This window comes from Megascapheus bottae, chromosome 12, assembly GCF_031878675.1.
Source record: "Megascapheus bottae isolate mThoBot1 chromosome 12, mThoBot2.hap1, whole genome shotgun sequence".
Taxonomy (NCBI): Eukaryota; Metazoa; Chordata; class Mammalia; order Rodentia; family Geomyidae; genus Megascapheus; species Megascapheus bottae.
In genome coordinates this window covers 6,230,429-6,246,373 of record NC_143520.1, presented here as the reverse complement: position 1 = coordinate 6,246,373, position 15,945 = coordinate 6,230,429, and the positions used below count along the sequence as shown (strand labels likewise).

General features: G+C 39.8%; 1 protein-coding gene across 2 annotated transcripts; it reads left to right on the top strand.

The window, feature by feature from the left end:
• Positions 1 to 1,858: 1,858 nt before the first annotated feature.
• Positions 1,859 to 14,330, top strand: Rbm45 (RNA binding motif protein 45). Of its 2 annotated transcripts, XM_090342563.1 has the most exons (9): positions 1,859 to 2,280; positions 4,953 to 5,075; positions 6,971 to 7,097; positions 8,819 to 8,941; positions 9,903 to 10,082; positions 12,743 to 12,872; positions 13,030 to 13,114; positions 13,405 to 13,568; positions 14,130 to 14,330. In XM_090342563.1, the coding sequence occupies exons 1-9, from the start codon at positions 1,981 to 1,983 to the stop codon at positions 14,320 to 14,322; spliced, it is 1,425 nt and encodes a 474-aa protein (XP_090198689.1). In that variant the 5' UTR covers positions 1,859 to 1,980; the 3' UTR covers positions 14,323 to 14,330. The 2 variants fall into 2 exon arrangements, with proteins under 2 accessions (XP_090198689.1, XP_090198691.1); XM_090342565.1 differs by lacking the exon at positions 4,953 to 5,075.
• The last annotated feature ends 1,615 nt before the right edge of the window (positions 14,331 to 15,945 follow it).

Genomic DNA, 15,945 nt, shown 5'->3' with positions numbered 1-15,945 from the left:
GAACCCTTTGTGCATACCCTATAATTTCTCCTAGCTGAGAAGAACCAGGATCTGTGGCTCTTTCTGTCACAGGTGTACTTGTGGGATTTAGCACTAGATTTCACTCAGTGATGGGACGTCACATTCCTCACATCCCTAAAAATGAGGCTGGGATTAGATAAACTTAAAGGAACCTTTCAAGAATAAGGTTCTATCCTGTAATCTTAGCTACTCAGGAGGCTGAGAAATGAGGATTGTGGTTCAAAGCCAACCCAGGCAGGAAAATCCATGAGCCTCTTGTCTCCAATTAACCACCAGAAAACTGGAAGAGGAGCTGTTGCTCAAGTAGTAGAACGCTAGCCTTGAGCACAAAAGCTCAGGCACAGAGCCCAGGTCCTGAGTTCATGCACCAGGGATTTTTGTCATACTAGTGGTTTGAGTGTTGCAGATGTTCTCTAGCTCTTGGGTACAATGCCTAAGATTAGGATGCTGCTTCTGATGCTGAAGAAAAACCAGTAAAACTAGGACTGTAGTATTGATTTGTTAAGAAAGCAGAATTTACAGGCCTGGGAGTAAGTGGGAAGTACTTGCAAGAATGGGCTGTGTGCTGTTATCAGTGGCCCACACCTGTAATCCTAGCTGCTCAGAGCTACTCAGGAGGCTGAGAGCTGAGAACCACGGTTCACAAGTATCCTTGGCAGGAAGGGCTGCGAAACTCTGATGTTCTAATAGTTTTCCATTTACTCACTTTCATCCTGCTCTTTCCTGTCAGTTCCCACTTACTAAAGTTGGAATCAAGTCCAGTCTCTCGCTGCAAGAACTCTTTGCAATGATAACCTAACACCACCGCAGCCCTCTTTGAACAAAGTCGACCATGTCTAATCAGCGTTGTGACGATCTTTTTTTTTTCATGAGAGTAAAGTATGTATTAAGAAGCAAAGCACAACTGAGGAGACATCATCAGTTTGCAGAGGATGTGCTTATACACGAAGAGATTTGCTGTGTATGTACTTGAATTTTTCCTGAGGAAAACATATCTCGTGAGGAGTTTTGTGAGAAGCATGGTATGCGTGAGCAGGGGATATATTCGCCTAAGATACTTATCCCCCTTTGCCTATGCTGACAGGCATGATTGACTGGAGACACAGGCTTTCCGAGAGGGAAGTCTGTCCCAGGGTTGTCACAGTCTGTGACCCTCCTGTGACAGAATGGCTGTGGCCAGTGGGGCTGGTTTGGGGAAAAGAGACCCTGTGGTTGTTCACTTGGCTTTGTTCTAAGTAGGAAGAAGCCATGTGGTAGTGAGAATGGTTAGTTGATGGCAGTGGAAACGTCTACAAACAGGAGTCTGAAATTCTTCTTTGTGCAAAGTTTTCTAGGAGGCAGAAGACTCATGTTGCAATCCCATTTTCTTCTCTAGGATTCACCCAACAGTGCTCATGAGTGTTTGGGCTCCAGGAACTCCACTGCCCTCGAACATTCTATTTGTGGTTAAGTCTTGCTTCTGGGTCCTGGCTGACTGAATCTGTGAATTTTGCAGTGAGTTATTCTGAATTTTGTAGTGAGTTTTGTCTTTAGTAGGAAAAAAATGGTATACAAATTCTTTATCTGGTTTCTGAAATGACTCTTTGGAGAATGCTATCACCTTCCTTTGAAAAGGGCTTCCCCTGTGCCAGTTTCCGAGGAAGCTTCTCCATCCCTGCGAGGATCTTCTTGAAGGGCAAGTTTAGAGAAGAATCTTGCCGCTGGGTTCTAGCAGCCGGACAGGACTGGGGCCCGGGTTCTGCGGGATGGGCAGCCTGCACTCGGCCGGCGTCCGCCGTGGCGCCAGGGGGCGCTGCGGGCGGACCCCGGAAGCCAGCGCGCGGTGTGTGGACTCCCGGAGATTCCGGAAGCGGCGCCGAGAGCCGCTGTGTGGCGGGCCGAGGCGGCGGGCGCGGCTGGGGTCGGTCCGACGGACTGCGGCCGGCCGGGGTCCGGCTTCGGCGCGCCGGGTGGAGCGTCATGGACGAAGCCGGCAGCTCCGCCAGCGGAAGCGGCTTCCGCCCGGGTGTAGACAGTCTGGACGAGCCGCCCAACAGCCGCATCTTCCTGGTGATCAGCAAGTACACGTCGGAGTCGGTGATCCGCGAGAGCTTCGCGCCCTTCGGGGACATCCAGGACATCTGGGTGGTCCGCGACAAGCACACCAAGGAGTCCAAGGGCATCGCCTTCATCAAGTTCGCCCGCAGCTCGCAGGCCTGCAGGGCCATGGAGGAGATGCACGGGCAGTGCCTGGGCCCCAGCGACTCCAAGCCCATCAAGGTGCGGTCGGTCTCCGGGTGGAGCCGGAGCTCTGGGAGGCGCCGGGACGCCCGGCTCCGGGGCCTACGCCAGCAGCACCGCCCCGGGGCAGCGGCCTCCGGGGGACAGCGCTGGGGGAGAAATGGTGGGAACCGGAGCTCGTGCTCATTTCCCGTCGACAGGCCACGCTCGTAAGGCTCTCGGTTTGGCTCGGTTGCCCCGAGTTCCCCGCCTGACCCCGAGGCGCGCTCCCCGGCAGCCGCCGACCTCTGTGGGCTCCTCCCCTCGCAGAACTATTTCTTTTCCTCTCCCTCTCTCCCCCCTCCCGTTTCTTTCTTCTAATCACATTAACCGACTTTAGGTTCAGTTTTCCACTCGGACTTTTTGTTTGTAAAGTTCCAAAAGATCTTCAAGACAAAAACATGACAAAAGCAGGCCTACATCCAGCAGATGGGCCAGGTAAAAAGTTACTCTGCAGCTAGATAAACTACCTGCAGGAAAGGAATAGGCTTCAAACTTGGGGGGAAATCTTGGCGGTAGTTTTATAAGGATGACGTGTTGACATTAAGCTATGTGCAGAAAAAAAAAATCTTCCAGTAGAAGGTTATTCGTGTAAGGTTGTGGGCATGGCTTAACAAGCATAAGGCCTAGAGTTCAGTCCTCAGTATTGCCAAAGTTAGTAGGTGTTCAGAGTGAATACTGTCCTCTTTCAGGGACTCCTTCCCTTTTTTTCCCTCTATTTCCCCCATTGAACATCACTCCTTCCTGACAGTTTCACTAGAATAACATTCTAGTAGAGCCAATTCTGCTTTACTTGGCGTTCTGTTGCTAGTATCTCTGATGTTTGACATAGCATAGATTATGGAAGTTCGTTCCCCTCTTATAAGTAGGATCCCACATCTATCTAGTGTAAAACTTATTTTCTCATAGCTCTAATGTTCTCTTCAACATTTTTCTTTCTTTTTATTTTCTAGCAGTATTGGGGAGTTGAACTCAGGTCCTCACGCTTGACTAGCTTGGCCCTACCACTAAGCCCTGATATTCACTGGTTATTTTTAGGATAGGATCTCACTTCCTTCTAGGATGGTGTGCCTGGACTATAATCTGCCTACTTGAGACTTTCTGTAGTTTTGGGGCGGTCACAGATGCCTGCCACCAAGTCCAATTTTCCTCCATTGAGATGCAATCCCGTGAACATTTTCTGCCTGGGCTCTCTTGGGACCACCATCCTCCCTATTTGAGCCTGCCATGTAGTTTGAGATGACAGGTGTGTACTGCTGTGCCATCTGTGATTTCAGATGGGTATTACAAACTTTCCTGCTCATGCTGGCCTTAAACTGCATCCCTCCTGACCTTAGCTCCCCAAATAAGCTAGGATTATAGATGTGTGCCACCAATGCCCAACTTTCTTTCTATAATACTTATAAAATCGCCTGGCTTTTTAAATTCAGTTTCCTGGCAAAGCTATCGCCTCCTACTCTGTAATTCCAGAGTTTTCTCTTGAGAGATGTACTGACCCCCTTTGAAGGAAACATACATATGTACATACAGACAAACCCTCAAGGGCTCTTATCTGCATGGTAATTTATACCATTGAATGCTCTTAAAAAGTAAAACTAAATCCAAGCATCAGTGGTTTGTGCCTGTAATCCTAGTTATTCAGGAAACTGAGATCTGAAGATCATGATTTGAAGCTAGCCTAGCAGGAAAGTCTGTGAGACCCTTATATTCAATTAACCACCAAAAAGACAAAAAGTTGAGCTATTGCTCAACAGTAGAGAGCTGTCTTTGAGCAAAAAAGTTCAGGAATAGTACCCAGGATTGGTACGTATGTGTACACACACACACACACACACACACACACACACACACACACACGAAGTAAAACTAGCCCTTAAACTTAGGCTTGTTACTTGTTCAAACAAGTATAAAATTTCAGTCACAGATTTTTAACGTATCTCCGGTTTAATACCAAAACAAGTTAAAAAGTTAAGAAAAAAAAAAACAAAAGAAGGCTTTACAAAGCAGATTATATCCGTAGCATTAGTATTAATAATAATGTGTCAATAGCTGTAAATTGCTATATTTGAATAATAGAGTCTCTTGTACATTTCCCTGCTCATATGAAATCATTTGGGGAGTAACTAAGTTACCAGATAATATGGTTATATTACCTTTTTCTGAAGATTGATAATGAAAAGTGACTGAGTAAAGATTACAAACAATTGTAAGATCCTCATTTCATAGCACTTTCATTTAACAGAACTTGCATACATACAGTGATTCATTAATATGCTTTAGGAAAAAGAGGACAATAAACATTATTTTGAGGGTTGTATATGTTTCCTAGGTTTTCTTTTTGAACCCATTTTATTTATTTGTTCATCTCTTTATGCCAGCATCTGTACTTGAACCCAGGGCCCTGCATTTTTGCTCAGCTTTCTTTGTCATGCTTCTGTTCTACCACTTCAGTCTCGGCATTTTACCAGTTAATGAAAGATGATGTCTAGAAAATTGTTCTTCCCAGACTGGCTTAGAACTGTGATCTTCCATGTCTTAGTCTTCTGAGTGGCTAGAAATACAGGCATGAGTCATGGCTTTATTTTGTTTATTTGTCCTATAAAAGAATAAGTTATGACACATTATACATGTAGATAACGTACGTTAATCATATTCACACCCATGTTTCTTAGGTTTTTATTGCTCAATCCCGATCATCTGGAAGTCATCGAGATGTTGAAGATGAAGAACTTACTAGAATCTTTGTTATGATACCAAAGTCCTATACAGAGGAAGACCTACGAGAAAAATTTAAGGTTCTTATGTTTTCCAGTCAGCTAACATCTGTTATTATTCAGTCCTACAACATTACATAGTTACTAAAAATTGAAAAAGAGTAGTACATACATTGAGGAAAATTAAGTGCAAAACCCAGAGAGTTTTAAGTAAACTTACACATAGTAGTAGAGCCAAGACTTAAACCTGCTGTCAGACCTGAGCCTCTTCTAGTTCTTTAAAATTTCAAAGCATTTTCTTATCACTCACTTTTATTGCCCCTCTTACAGGGGTTGAGGCTAGCTTGAGGGTGTGTGCTGGCTGATCTGATATTTACCATGGACTTTGGTCATGTTGCTTTTTATTCACACCAGAAAAACTTGTTCTTTGAAGAATTTTAATCCTACTGTCCAGTCTCTGAAGTATTTGAGAAAAAAACTTATTTGTCTGAATTACAGAGATCAGAACAAATATAAAGACAATTTCAGACTTTTGTTTGTTTGCAGTGGTAAACTTTCACAAAATTATTTCAGGGGCCCGGAATTTAGCCTAGTGGTAGAGTGCTTTCCTAGCATGCACAAACATCTGGGTTTGATTCCCTGGTACTACATACATAGAAAAAGCCAGTAGTGCTGTGACTCAAGTTGTAGAGCTCTATCCTTGAGAAAGCCCAAGGACAGTGCTCAGGCCCTGAGTTCAAGCCCCAAGACTGGCAAAAAAAAAAAAAACCAAAACAAAAGAACTATAATGTGTAAATTGGTTTGAGTTACAGGTTTCCTTTAAAAAAAAAAACTGCTTATCTTCCAAGTTTTAAGTACCAGAAGTACAAAAAACAAAACAAAACAAAAATAGAAAAGAGTAATTTCTAAATGTTCTCTGCCCCACTTTTAAGAATTCAAAACTGCTACTGAAATACCAAATGCTTAAACCTTATATTCCATTCTTCGTACAATAGAAAGAAAAAACAAAATCAGCCGGGCGCGGTGGCTCACATCTATAATCCTAGCTACTCAGGAGGCTGAGATCTGAGGATCAAGGTTCAAAGTCAGCCCAGGCACTAAAGGACCTGAGACTCTTATCTCCAATTGACCTCTAGAAAATGGGAAATGCCTTGAGCTGAAGAGCTCAAGGACAGCGCCCTGGCCTAGTTCAAGCCCCATGACATACACACACACACACACAAAAGAGAGGGAAAAAATATCATCTTACATGTTTGTAATTTTAATTTTTCTAAGTGAATGAAGAACAGTTTATCTGAATGTGTATAATTGAGTTGTTCGGTCGTTAATGTGAATTTTGTAAAATAAATAATATCTCAGACTTCTTCCAACATTAAAAATTAACCTTATTGCATATTTCTCGTTTTTAACATTGTGAGTGAATACTCTGTTTTGGAGGTATGCTTTGAGCTATTCTCCTTCAAAAGAATATCCAATCGTTTATGCTCCTTATTGTAGATAGAAAAACAGTTATAACTGATGATTTTAAGTGTTTAGTATATCCTAGGCTCCATGTAAACACCATAGAGTACTTAAGGCTTAGAACAAGGTGATCAGATCAATACTGACATTCACCCATCTAAGAGAAAAAAGACACACACAGAGAATAAGTAAATGGCTTAATTAATAAGTGGTTGAGTCAGAATTTGAATCTAGAAAGTCTGGTTCCAGAGCCCCTGCTCTTATTCACTGAGTGAGACTATAGCTATCCATTCCATGTGCAAGTTCTTTCTCTGCAAGATTTAAATTTTCTGTGATTTAGACAAATGACTTGATTTAGGCCAGCCTCCTTCATTGTGAAACAAGCAGCACAAAATATCTATCCTTGAACAGTTTCTTCAGTTGCATGTGAGAGGCATGGATAAATATACAATTTAAGGTCTGAAATGATCCGTTTAACTTTGAGTCACTTAAATCACATCTTTTAACTCCTGCAGGTGTATGGTGATATCGAGTATTGCAGCATTATTAAGAACAAAGTCACTGGAGAAAGTAAAGGTTTGGGCTACGTAAGATATTTAAAACCATCACAAGCTGCACAAGCAATAGAAAACTGTGATCGAAGTAAGAATGTAGAATTTTTAGATATGTCTAGTTTCCACAACAAAGTTTGCTTGTTAGGTCCTAAATTCCTCTAGCTAGCCTTAATTCAGTGACCATGATATAATTGGAGGGATGATAAAAATGAAAACTGGCAAATATGACATTTTGGCATTTAAGGTGTTTATAGCTATATTGGGTATATAAGGGTTAATAGGCAACAAAGAATAATCAATCAATTCTTAAAACATTCTTCAAAAGCAAAGAATATGTTTTATGTATCTTGTCCCTACACGTAGTACAATACGTGGGCTGATGAAAATAACTTGGTGGTAGGGCAGTCTCATGACTCTCCCAAAGTCTCTATGCATGAGATCCTGAGTTCTCAGTGCTGGAGAGCCCTAGTGGGAAAATAAAAACCAACATTACTGACTTGCCAGGAGCAGCAGCACATGTGTATAATCCCAGCCTTTGGGGGGCCGAACAAAAAGGATCATGAGCTCAAAGGCAGCCTGGCCTACATAGCAACACTTATCTCAAAAAAAATTTTTTTTTAATTGAGAGCTCTAACAAAGTAACTGCTGTTTATCCACCAGTTGAAACAAAATCGTTTGGAGGCTTGAGATATAGTGTATCAGTGGTTAAGAAATGCACTGAATGAGCATGGGAATATCTCCAGAGGAGGCAGGCCTTGCGTTTGGCATAGTGTAGACAGGAAAAAATTAGCAGAAGCACAACGCTTGAATTAGGTCTTGATTTATACTAGAAAGGCAACTCTGTGAAGGCACAATGTTCTGAGACATTACTAAACAAGTAAAGTAGGTGCTTTGGGACTATATTGGAGATTATGATGGATTCAAGCTCAGTTCACATTAATATTCTGTTGTTGATTGCTTAAAAATAAAGCTTTGGAACAGTTGATAGAATGATGGCATTCGGTATAGATTTCCAGAGAAAGAATGGCTTCTTTGAAGCCAGATCGTGATTGAAGCCATTGAATGATATTGTAACAGCTATGATAATATGGCTCGTATTATCATAATGATGATAATATGTATAACATTTTGTTCAAAATTGCAGAGGTTGATGGGACCTCCCTGCATTTTGAAGCTCATTACCGAACCCTCAGTTAAGAATCTTTGATAAGAAACAAAAAAGTTACCAACTGCCGTAGTTGATTAAAGAGAATCTAAATTACAGACATAATAGGGTGTCCATGTTGGCTCACACTTGACTATTAGCTACCTTGGAGGAACAAGATTCAAGGGCAGCACAGACAAAGTTTGCAAGACTCCTTTCAACCAATCATGGGGCATAGAAGTACATGCCTATCACTCCATGCTATGTGGGAACCTGAGATTATGAGGATTAGGTGAAGTTCCAGACCAGCCAGGCAGAAAAGTACTCCACTACCACCATAAAAAAAAAGGCAGAGGAATCATAGAGAAAGGTAACATAATCTAAGAATACTTCAAAGGTAGAATCTTGGTTATAGATTAAATTGAGTATTCCTCATGGAATTATAAAATCTTGAGCTTGAGCAAATGAATGCCCACAGGTTGGGATTCTTGCTGTTTCTTGTTTACTGTTTACTGTATTTCAGAAGGAAAAGAAGTAGGTCTGGTAGAGGTTATCTATTGTAGAAATTTTGGTTTTTACAATTATATTTAGAAAGCACTAGCAACCAGATATATATCAAATTTGTTAAAATTTGCTGTGCTTAATGTCTATGACTTCTCTTTTAGGTTTTAGGGCAATCTTGGCTGAACCTAAAAATAAAGCATCTGAATCTTCAGAACAAGATCATTATAGTAATATCAGACAGGAGGCTTTGGGACATGAACCAAGAGTGACTACCTTTTCATTTGGTAAGTGGACTGACTACCTTTAGTAGTACATGCAGTATAGGTTATTTACTTTTGAGTTTTTCCTCTTAACTGTAGGGGTGTTTTTTAACCATAATTGGTTGATCATGACTTCTAACGTGTTAATAGTTAACATTTGTCTCATTGTCACTGCTTTGGTGAACTACTTTTGTGTAGATGACAAAAGCAAATAAAAGATACTCCTTTAATGAGCTCTAAATATTTTTGCTCCCAAAGAACTGCTGCTTTGTCATTCACTGCCCATCAATCATCCTGGCTACTCAGGAGACGGAGGTACAGAGGATCATAGATCAAGGCCAGTCCAAGCAAAATGTTCCCCTCTTGATCCAGTGACTAAACACTGTGACCTGTGCTTGTCATCCCAGCTCCATAAGAACTGTAAATAGAGAGACTATGATCCAAGCCAGTCCAGGCATTAATGTAAAACCGTGTATGAACAAAATAGCTAAAGTAAAATGGCAGGTGCCTAGAAGAGCATTTGACTAGCAAACACAAGGCCCTGAGTTCAAACTCCAGAATAGCACCCCAAATATATAGACCAATACGTGTATATAAGTATCGATCTGTGTGTATTGCTGCTTTAAAATTAGAGCTTTGTAAAGAGGAAGAAAGACAAAAGTAGAAACTAGAAAACAAGAAAAATGAATGATAAAAATAAAGACTGGATATTGTGGGCATAAATTTTCCCGTGAAATATGTTCCATGTGTCTCTGTTTTACTTACTAGCCTTTTTTCTCTGGAATTAAATTGTATGCATCTGCTTGTATTTTTCATTGAAGGTAAGGGGATGAGGAAAGTAGTCTGTTTGCTCTTCATTGGTCTAAAAGCTTATTACAGAATACAGTGCCTTTTCTCAGTGCAGTGGGCTATTTTCTAGTACATCAATGTTGCATGAAGTTTTGAAGGTATAGAAATAGATTTGTTTTTCCTTCTCTTGTTCAAGAACAACAATCTGAATTTTCAAGTTTTGACAAGAATGACAGCAGAGGCCTGGAAGCCATCTCCAAGCGCCTCTCAGTTGTGTCAAGAGTTCCCTTCACAGAAGAGCAGCTTTTCAGCATTTTTGATATCATACCAGGACTGGAGTACTGTGAAGTTCAGCGGGATGCTTACTCGAGTTACGGTAAAACAGTGTCCAAGTTGCTTTTATTTTTGCTGTGTTGTGATAAAATGGCTTCCGTAACTCTCTGGGAGTATATCTTTTATAGAAAATCACTTAAAAACATTTTTAGTTTGTTTTGTGTCAGTGCTAGGGCTTGAACTCAGGGTCTTGATGTTGTACCTGAGCTTTATGTTCAAGGTTAGTGCTTTATCGCTTGAGCCATAGCCATGTTTCGGGCTTTTTTTTTTTCCTTGTACTTTATTGGAAGTAAGAGTCCCATAGACTCTCCTGCCCAATCTGGCTTTGAACCAAGATCCTCAGATCTCAGTAGTTAGGATTTACAGGCAAGAATACCACCAACACCTGGCTTTAAAAAATGTGTTAGCTTCCACAAAATAGAGACTTGTATTAAATATTTTATTTTTTATTATTTATGTTGGTCATGGGGTTTTAACTCAGAGCCTAGGCAGTGTTTCTGAGCTTTTTTGCTGAAGGATAGTGTTTTACCATTTTGAGATATAGTTCCATTTCTGTTCTTTTGGGTGGTTAATTAGTGGTAGGAGTCTCATGGACTTTTCCTGCTTGGGCTGGCTTCAAGCCACAATCCTTAGATCTCAGCGTCCTAAGTAGCTAAGATTATAGGCATGAGACACCAGTGCCTAGCAAAATAGAAATTTTCTATTTCTAGTTGTATAACAAAAGCATCTCATAATGGTAAATAGAATTACAAAATTCTCAGTTTTCTCCTCCGTCCTTCCTACCCCTTTCTTGCCTTTGTCATAAAAAATTGCTTTTTCTGTTTAGTTCAAACATCCACATGCCCTGCCTCCATCTGTCCTTCTGGTTATCAAAACAGAGTTCTCATATCTGCCACTTGAAACTAGCTAATTATTTAGACTTATTATTTTAGTTTTATGTGTGTGTTGAGCTTTGGGTTTTTTTTTTTTTTATTAGAGCTTTTTGTTAGTGGAAGCACAGTACAATGGAAAAAGTTTACTATTCCTTTTACATCAGTCTTGGATTCAAATCCCAGCAGACATTGGCAAATTGCTCACTGTCTGTAACCTCTCCTTTGTTCATCGTCTCATCTTTCTATCTTTGTTCATCACATCTGTGTTCATATCCCAGCTCCGTGGAGCCAGTGATACATAGCAATACCTATTCCTGAAATAGAAAAAAACAGGATTATTAATCCCCTCTTTACAAGAGATAGGTCAGAATTAGAAGCATACCTAATTGTAAAATACCTAATTGGAGACCTAGCCTGTAATGGGTGCTCAGTAAACCTAAGTTTTGTTCCTTTGATTTTTACAGAGTTAGAGTTGAGGAATGATATAAAGAAATCATGCTTCCAGGGCTATAGGTGGACCTAATTTAGTCCTTTTACAGTGACATCTTGAGAAGTGTCGACTGACAGACCTGAAGTGCACTGCCTTCACACAGATACCCCGTGTCCTCACTGTTCCTTACCCCACACTCCTGTTGTAGTACAGCTTTCCACATAAACCTCCTTGAGATCATTTCCAAACAGAACCCAATCTTGATTTATCTAGGCAGTTCTTACCTAGTATGTTGAAATATATTTGTTCTTCCACTTGCTATATTATTTTCCTAGTTAGATGTGTCTGATACATGTATGTCCTTGGAGCCAGGCAACGTGGCTCACACCTGTAATTCTAGCCACTCAGGAGGCTTAACATCTGAGGATTGCAATTCAAAGCCAGCTATGGTAGAAAAGTCTCTGTGAGACTCTTACCTCTAATTAACCACTCAAAAACCAGAAGAGGAGCTGTGGCTCATAGTGGTAGGATGGTAGTGGCAGCCTTGAGCAAAAGAGCTCAGGGAATAGTGCCCAGACCTTGAGTTCAAGCCCCACACCAGACCAAAAAAATATCATTGCGTGATCTTTCATCATATAGTTAAAATCCCATTTTAATCATTTTATATAGTCAGTGTTTTTCTTCTGTAGTGGGTTATATTATGAATGTATCGTGAAGCTCCTGGGCTTTCCTTATCTTTAGCATCTCTCTTTTAAGAAATATGTTCCCATAGCTGAAATCTCCTAAATGCCTGTGATCTTTTCACTTAGGGTGAGGTAGTGAGATTATGACTTTGAGGCCAGCTGGCAGCCAGAGCTACATGGCAAAGCATCTTTTTTTTTTTTTTAGTCAATATTCTAAAATTAATTAGAACAGGGCTGGGAGCACAACCTACTGGTAGAATGCCTGCCTAGCATGCACCAACAATTCTTTGGTACCACATATGTAGAAAAAAGCTGGAATTGGTGCTGTGGCTCAAGTGGTAGGGCTCAAGCCTTGAGAAAAGCCCAAGGGAAGTGCTTAGGCCCTGAGTTCAAGCCCCAGGACTGGCAGTAAATAAATAAATAATTAATTAATTAATAAAAAATTAATTAGAACGTATACCAATATTCCATTGTTCTTAAAAGTTACTATATGTCCATTCTTAACTAAAATTTCATCTTCATTTCACTTTCTAAAAATTCAGCATCACACATATATTTAGCAATGTTGTTTTCTGATGCATTTGAGTTGTATCTAATGGCACTTTTTAGTGGTGTTATAATGAGGGTTCTGTATTGTTTCACCTTTGGAGTACAGCACAACACAGGTGTTATGGATTAAAAGGCTTTCTTCTTCATTTCTGCATTTTCTCTATTATAGGCCATGGAGTGGTTCAGTATTTTAATGTAGCATCAGCTATATATGCAAAGTACAAATTGCATGGATTTCAGTATCCCCCCGGGAACCGGCTGGGTGTTAACTTCATTGATGATGGAAGTAATGCAACAGAGTAAGTACCATTCTAGGAGTGCCTAAGCCAAGCTTCAGGTGCTCACGATGGTGACTGGACAGAAAAATACAGGAAACAATTGACTTCCCAGGTGAGGAAGTCACGCAAAACAAGTTACTGTTCAGAAACTTTCTAAATTATCAGTTATTGTCTCCAGTCTCCTTAGAAAAATGGCATCACAGATGGTAGCTTCACAACTTGCATCCATGGTCTGGAATAACCCAAGTCAGCAGCAATTACTGGTAAGTTGGTAAGACTTTAACCTTTCTAATATGGTCAAGACACTGTAAAGTAAACATAAACTGTGTATATTACATAAATAAGAAAATATCCAAAGCAATAGTTGAAGATCACATTGTAACATGGCACGTGTGTCTTGAGTTCTCTAAAAAAAAAAAAAAAAAATCCCTGAAAAAGATGCATTGCCTATGAGTATCTGATCAAAGTATTTATTGAAGTGAAAAAAAGAAATCACTGAAATATTGTTCTTTTTTCTTTTCTTTTTCTCCCTTTGCTCCTAACTCTTGGATAGCAATTTGGAGGAAGTTCTGGATCACAGTTGCCTCAAATCCAGACAGATGTTATCCTCCCATCATGCAAAAAAAAAGTCCCCCCGGAAACTCCTGTGAAAGAAAGACTTTTTGTCGTGTTTAATCCTCATCCTTTACCTTTAGATGTACTAGAGGATATATTTTGGTAAGATTTAAGTTCTACAAGATTACATGTTTTTGAGTATAACTACTTTAACAGGTAACGTAAGCATCTTCAAGTCTGGAGAGCTGCCTGTATCTAACTCCTATCAATAGACATGATTTGTTCCATGATCTTAAAGACTACATTCGAATGTTCTTTTCCAGTTTATTGGAGAGTATGGTGGTTAAAGAGGCCTAAGCCATGCCTAAAAACTGAAGCGTTTGTTCTGACCTCGGAGGCATCAGGGAATGGTTGAAGGGATTGTTAGGGAGTGACTGATCACATTTTTCTTTGGAAAGATCACTCAGAAGTCAGAGTACAAAATGGATTATAGAGGAGCAAGTCAGGAGGCAAGGAGGTAGAAAAAGATAATGGCATCTGATTGAGGAAAGAGACCTGAGCAAGAACAAAGAGGAATGGGCAATGTTGGCAGGTGTTTACAGGGTAAGATTGACACGAAATGGCTGTTAGATACCAAAAGAAGAAAATGTCAGGTGAGCCTCATGTTTTAGAACTGAGCAACAGTATTTATCTGTTTCAGCTTATGTTTTTACTTTATTTCAGTCGTTTTGGTAACTTGATCGAAGTTTACCTTGTGTCAGGAAAAAATGTGGGGTATGCCAAGTTTGCTGACAGACTAAGCGCTAATGACGCCATTGCTACTTTACATGGCAAGATCCTGAATGGGGTCAGACTAAAAGTTATGCTGGCAGATTCCCCAAGAGAAGAGTCTAACAAACGGCAACGGACTTACTGATTCTTGAGGTAAGACCTTCCTAATCGGATCTTGAAAACATACCAGCTAACTAGCAAGGGGAATATATGTAATTATATTATTTAATTGTAGACTTTGTTTATTTTGAAGATTTTGAAACTAAAAGCATTTAAAATTTTACTGAGAAAAACACAATGGGTTCTGTTATTTTTCCTTACAAAATGATTTTTAAACTTAAATTATGCCAACTTTAAAAATGTTTTTGTCATTTACTGGAGAAATATTTTTACTCCAATTTCAACTTAGAAAATTAATTTTTTTATCTTGTAAATATTTTAGATTCTAAGACTTGGATTTTTTGCTATATGTTTATGTACATTAACATTGAAGTATTTCTAAAGGATTTTAGCTGGAACAGTTGATGTCTTGAGTTATGAACTGAGGTAACTTTTTGAAAGTTTTTATAAAGAATGTTTTGATTTCTTACTAATAAAATGTCAAAAAAGCAGTATAAAATAATACATGTTTCTTGGGCTTTTCACATCTAAATGCTGATGTTTTCTGGATTTATATTTATAACTTTGTACATTAAAAGTATATGTTCAGAAAATATTCCTGTGTGTATGTATGTGCTTTTATTTAAACCCTGATCATAGATTAAAAAAAAAATCTCATAAATAGTGATACATACAACCAGATGAATTTTTCTTCCTACTTACTCTAGTTTTCCAGAATCAAACTTTTTTTTTTCTGTGACAGATTAAATCTCTGAGGTTTGAGAAAAATGTTCTTTAGACTTCTTTAGTTCTGTACATGAATCCAAGATTCAGAGGAAACTGGATTTCTTATTTCCTACACACATAAGCCATTCAAGTCTACTGCAAGTCAAATCCCTTTCTCTTTTCCCTGAAGGTTTTCTTTCTGATCAATGATGTGAGGTAGAAAATATGAGACTATGTCCCCTCAGGTTCACTGTTAATGAGCAAGTCAAGTGGTTAATTCTTCCTTCCTATAAGAAATGCAGGTGGCAATGCAATGGACCTGATGGGCCCATTATGAATAATCCTACTTGTAAAATGTTTTAATGACAAGATCCAATGTCATTCCATTCTACAGTGTTAGTAGTTTAGCCATATAGGCTATATAGGGAGAGCTTGTCTATAAAGTAGAGAAAGAGAATATTTGACAAATAGATCTGTGTTAGAATTCCAGCTCTGATACTTGTTATAATTGGGCGGGTCTCTTCACCTTTCCGGCGGGTCTCTTCACCTTTCCCAGGCCTTGTTATTTGTTTCTTGTTTGTTTGTTTTTTTGTTTTTTTACCAGTCCTTAGCTTGAGCTCAGGGCCTGAGCACTGTCCTTGGACTTTCTCAAGGCTAGAGCTCTATCACTTGAGCCTCAGCACCACTTCCGGCTTTTTTCTATGTATGTGGTACCGAGGAATCGAACCCGGGTCTTCATGCATGCTAGGCAAGCACTTTAACCACTAGGCCAAACTCCCGGCCCCAGGCCTTGTTATTTGTGTGTTTTTCACTCCCTAAAGTACTTGAGAGGTGATGAGATAACAAAATTCCTTGGAAAATGAAAGAAAAAACTTGGTGAACTGAAACATGTTTAGGGCTTTGAGATGTCATATTTTCCAAAATAATGACTGCTAAATTACCA